The sequence below is a fragment of the Polistes canadensis genome, unplaced genomic scaffold, assembly GCF_001313835.1.
Source record: "Polistes canadensis isolate GaletaPanama2010 unplaced genomic scaffold, ASM131383v1 scaffold_1363, whole genome shotgun sequence".
In the NCBI taxonomy this organism is placed as follows: Eukaryota; Metazoa; Arthropoda; class Insecta; order Hymenoptera; family Vespidae; genus Polistes; species Polistes canadensis.
In genome coordinates, this window is record NW_014570908.1 from 1 (window position 1) to 5610 (window position 5610).

The following is a 5610-nucleotide window of genomic DNA, read 5'->3' on the forward strand; positions in this document are numbered from 1 at the left end:
TACCGTTATATTGTATAATTCAGTTAAATCACGAATCGCACATCAATCATAATCGTAAATTCATATATTACCTAGTTAAAGTATGTAATTCTGATTTCTTTCATACTTCAACAGGTCAGAATAGTTATTTCATGGTTTGATTGGTTATTTCATGAATTAACGAATTTTCCAAAGTAACGATGATAACATATACATATATATATATATATATTTATAATTATCATAGATAAAAAATACTTTTCTCATAGTAATCCAAGATGTTATAAATCTTAGAATAAAATGAAAAATGCAATATGCAGAACCTGTTAATGGTTAATTAGTAAGATATATTTTATCAAAAGCGGTGAATATAGATTTAAGGAAAGGAATAACTAGTTTTGGAGTACGTACCCCAGTTGGACAGGACCAAGAGCAGACTGGCGGGCGACATTATCGTCACTAATCAACGCACGTGTCATGGACTCGGTGGGGTTCAAGCCTGCGTGCTCTTGCTGACGATACAACAGACAAGACACAACCACATTAGCACACTAGACATGACCACAATGCTTCAATGCCATTTTGTCGTGTTGCATAGGTGTCTGACCTTCGCGTATAGATTTCATTAAAATATCTTTAACGATACAAAGTCCCCATTTGTTTGTTAGTTTGTTTACTTTAATATCTTATTTTAATATCTTTAGATTTTTTTTTTAATACATATTAGAGTTTCAAATATCGTATACAATAAAAAATATTATATACTAATAGTACATATTATGTACAGTAGGTAATTTAATCGTATAAAGATATTTTTCCTTCGTTATAATTTTAGTATAAATATGAATTGCCAAATTAGTAATGCTGCATTACTTGAGAACTATTCAAACCCATGTTTTTTTATACATGCTTTATAAAAGAATACGTTGGTGAAACATGGCAATTCTTATTTAATGAATGATCTGTAAAAACCTGAAAGCAATTATTTAACTATAGTTTTAGTTAAGATAATTTTTCCAAATATATTGTTAAGTTAAAAACTTCTGCAAATAATAAACTAATTTTTTAAATCTATATATATTTCTTAAAATTTATCTCTTTCTATCTCCTTCTATACCTATCCTTTTCTTCCGTTCGATAAACCTTAAAATATATATATATATATATATACATCTCTTTCTCTCTTTTTCTATTTCTTTTCTATCATAGACATATTTACCAATTTCCAGAACCAATGATGCAGACGCGTTTCTTCTCCATTTTGTATATTGTAACTTGAAATTAACAAGATACTAATGAATAAAGGAAATTCTGTAACAATAATAACAACAACAATAACCAACAATAACAACAATTAACAATAATGATTAGACACGAGATTCAAATAAAAAAAAAAGTAAATTATTTTTTTCTTTGTTGTTTTTTTTTTTGTAAAGAAAAAATAGTCAATGGACAATAAACCCGTGACGTTAGAAAGCTCCGCCGATTCTGAACAAGAACACGAAATCGCACTATGTATATTTCTACCCGCCAGATAACGTCAATCGCGCATGCGCTTACCTCCATAGAGATGAATTTTTCTTCTTTTTCTTTTTCTTTTCTCTCTCTCTCTCACTCGTTTCATTTAATGTCGCGTCTATATTATCACAATTTATAAATAATCTTTTCCTAATTTTTATTTAGTTTTTAAATTTCAATACTTTGTAATCTAAATGTTTATATAAAAAAATTAATAAATTGTATGTAATATAATTATTTATATATATGAAAAAAAAATTGTACTCGCATTTGAAGTATAAATGTTGGTATTTAATAGGAGACGAAATATTAAAGATATATACTATGAAACGTATATTTTGTAGTCTATTCTTTATAGTTCATAGCATACACTGTTTTGAAAGCTAAAAACATGACAGGAACATGTTTTGCTAAAAGTTTAATTCATTGTATGTTATTGCATTATAATGAACGATGTATCGATATATGCTTTTTGTTACTGTCAATTTGTTTAATTAACTTTTTAGTTATATATATGAGCCACTTATTTGATAACTCTATAAATATATATTTTTTCATATCATTTAATTATTTTATGAGTATACTAATTGTTGCCATTTAATGCTATTAAGTTAATCGCCTTAGTCTGTGAACGGCTCATATAGCATATACATATATATATATATATATAGAAAGTATTTATAATATATTAACATATTTTGAATTTTTATTGATTCTGTGCAATGTAACTACATCTATAATAAGAACTATATTAGTTAATTAAGCAAATTTTTTCTTTTCTTTTTTTACTCAATATTATAATTACACTTTTTGAAAAAACACGGATTAATCAGATACACCTTCAATTATAACATTTACAAGTTACTATAATTATTTGAAACAATGATTACATTACAATTTGGTTTTATATATTCGTTAATCTGATGACATATGTATATATATTTTTGTCTATGTCATTTAAAACAGCCTAATTGTTTTAATTAATGCCCTTAATCCTCGGTAGTCGATTGAGCGGCATCTAGAATAATTTCAAACGAAAATGGTTGAAAACTATAACCCAAACCAGCGTAAAACTTGCTTTGGAATTCTACCCTGTATTAGAAAGAAGTAATAAACAATATTAATTTCTTTAAATATAAACATTATACTTTAGGTATCATTCTTATTAAGAAATTCATTTAAAATTTTTCGTATTTATTTTGTTCTAACATTATATTTTCTTACCAGTGGAGACGAAGAGTATGTAAGAAAGCTGAAAGTCCTTCCATCAGGACTAAAATACCAACAGTTAAAACAGCCCAAAATGCGAATACTATGCAAAGGAAAATACCACCAGCCCAACCTTCACGAGTCAATCCATTCCTCATTACCATAGCCCATAATACTTCTGAGAGTTCTATTAAAAATTTATGCGTTTGTACGGATATGTGTTAAAGATTTTTTAGAAAAAAAAAATAAAAGAAGAAATAAATTTTATTTGTATTTAAACTTACGCGCATGAGCAAGAGATAAAGCCCACAAACGTAAATATGATGCAGTATGCGAAACGCTACCAAGTACATATTCGATAGTATGAATGCCTTGATGTATGAAAACTTCAGTCATATCTTCTTGTTCTTCTTTATGACCACCCTGGACAACACCTGTTGGTTGCATTGCACCAACATTACCATCTACATCACCATTTTCAGCACCATGATTGTTTAACTGCATTAAATATAACAAATAAATTAATTATATAAACGTATGTTAGATAATTCAAATATAACATTGTATTATAATTGTTATGTGTACATACTTGATAATGTTGTTTTTTTGCATTACGCATTAATGTAATTGGCTTAGCTAACAACATCCATGGAATACAAAGGATAGCTATGACAACTAAAAATTTTTGGAATCCATCTTGACCACCATACATCCATTCGTCACAATCTTTCAAATGTACAGGTTTATTGAAAAGTACCATGTTGATAAATGTTATTAATACTGATGGTGCACAGTAAGGACTAGGACGAATTTCTGTAAAAATTAATAAAGAAAATTTTTAATAGTGAAATAATGTTTTTATATATATAAATATAAAAAATGAAAAATTTAATGATATTAACCTGATGTTAAGGTTGCATGATATTTTATCCATTTTATAAACATAAGTACAACCATGTATAAGAAAAGTACTACTAAAAATATAATCTGAGGAATAAATTCGCAAGTGATATTTATCTTCCTTTTGAAATACATATGATTCCACAATCCAACAACAACACCAAACAACATATGCAATACACCAAAGATTATTGAAATCTTCATTTTGTACGAATTTAAAAATATAATTTTATTTTCTGCTAATTGCCATACAGGATCCAAACCAAATGGATAAGGATTTTGTCTGTAATCCGTTGTATTTGGATTTAATTGGAGAGCTCTATTCGTATGAATAGTCTCGTAATCATAAGTGATATTCCAATGTGACCCAAAAATATTTAAAGATTTAGAAAATACATCGTTATATATCAATCCTGTATACATTGAAAATAATCCCATTAAGAAAATAATATATCTGCCACCAAAAAAGATATTCCATATTTCATTGTCAGATTTTTTTGCTGCTAATGGTTTTTCTTTTAAAACCATCCATCCACCAAATAAAAACATAATTAATCCGTGTCCAAGATCACCAAACATGACAGCGAATAAAAATGGGAAGGTAATTATAGTATATGGAGCAGGATTCATTTCTCTGTAGGATGCAACTCCATATGCATCGATCAAAGCTTGAAAACCCTTAGTAAATTTATTCGTACGATTATAAGTCGGTGGATCTTCGAATGTTTCCATACGATTAAGAATAGGAGGTACAGAACTACCACTACGTTCCTATAAAATATATTTATATAAATAATAACAAATGATACATTTAAATAATAGTAAAAATAATAAAAAAAGTGATATTACCGTTCCACGACGTAAGGCAAGCTGAATCGTTTCGATATCTAATACAGGTACCCAACATTCCGCTATCAAACATTTTTGAGTGACATCTAAATTGAATAAGTTTAATGTATGATAAATTGCTTTTATTTTCCGTACTTTAACAAACCAATTTTTGATATTTTTTGCTGCAGCTACTAAGACACGGTGGCGATGATCTTGAGTTTGGCCAAGTACCTATAAAGATTTTCTTATCTTTTAGAAATATGAACAAGTCACAATTAAAAATTAAAAAAAAAAATGTATATATACATATATTATTATTTTACTTAAATACACTATTTTTTATAATATACATATGTTTAATTTAAACATGTTGTTTTTTAATTATAAATATTTACCGTGTTTAAATCTTCAATACGTGTCATCACTCCCATAGCCATTTCCCTTCGATCAGCTGGTGCTTCAGGACAGGGGTATAAAGTTGCCCTGAAACCTTCGCATATTTTTTTAACTCGCGTCTTTAATTGATCACCTTGGAAGAAGATAATAAATACTGATTTAAAGACTTGGTCTCCCTAAAAAAATATCAAGAAAAATAAGTTTTACTATTATCCTACATAAAATTTGTCTATTTTAATTACGTACCGTTGAAGGATCCTCCAAGGGTGTTTCAATTTCGGCTTGACGTAAAAATACATTTCCACGACATGCACGCCATAGCATGCGTTCAAATGCAGGAATGCGTTCACGTAGTATAACTCCAGCAACGAAACTATGAAATACATATGAAAATTAATATTAATTCATAAGAAAATTTCTTTTTTCTGTTTAATATAATAATCCTAAAGTTAATTCTTATTTATGTATTATTTATTTGTATGTAAGTATATCTGATTAAAACTATAACGTACAGAATCAGAGCTATTTATTGAATTATGCAACAGATTGTTTGTAATGTATATATCATTTTATATATTTATATACATATATAAATAAAAAAATGATAAATTACAATATTATTTAATGTAAGTTTCATAGTTGAAATTAACAGTAAACACCTACAACATGGGTGTTATGTAATTTTCAATCTGTATCGATTTTTATATAACTTATAACGCAAGTGAAGAGAATGGATAAATAATCTTATTTTTATTTATTATCATGTGAATATGTTAT

The 5610-nt window shown here is 27.4% G+C and overlaps 1 protein-coding gene across 1 annotated transcript; it reads right to left on the minus strand.

The window, feature by feature from the left end:
- Positions 1–1829: 1829 nt before the first annotated feature.
- Positions 1830–5206, minus strand: LOC106792907 (the record flags this gene model as incomplete). Its single annotated transcript, XM_014759440.1, is given in 8 exon segments — positions 1830–2589; positions 2722–2893; positions 2991–3204; positions 3296–3519; positions 3609–4377; positions 4456–4668; positions 4833–5009; positions 5080–5206. Coding segments are annotated over 8 exon segments (1999 nt in total), but the record flags the coding sequence as incomplete, so codon positions are not given.
- Positions 5207–5610: the final 404 nt, after the last annotated feature.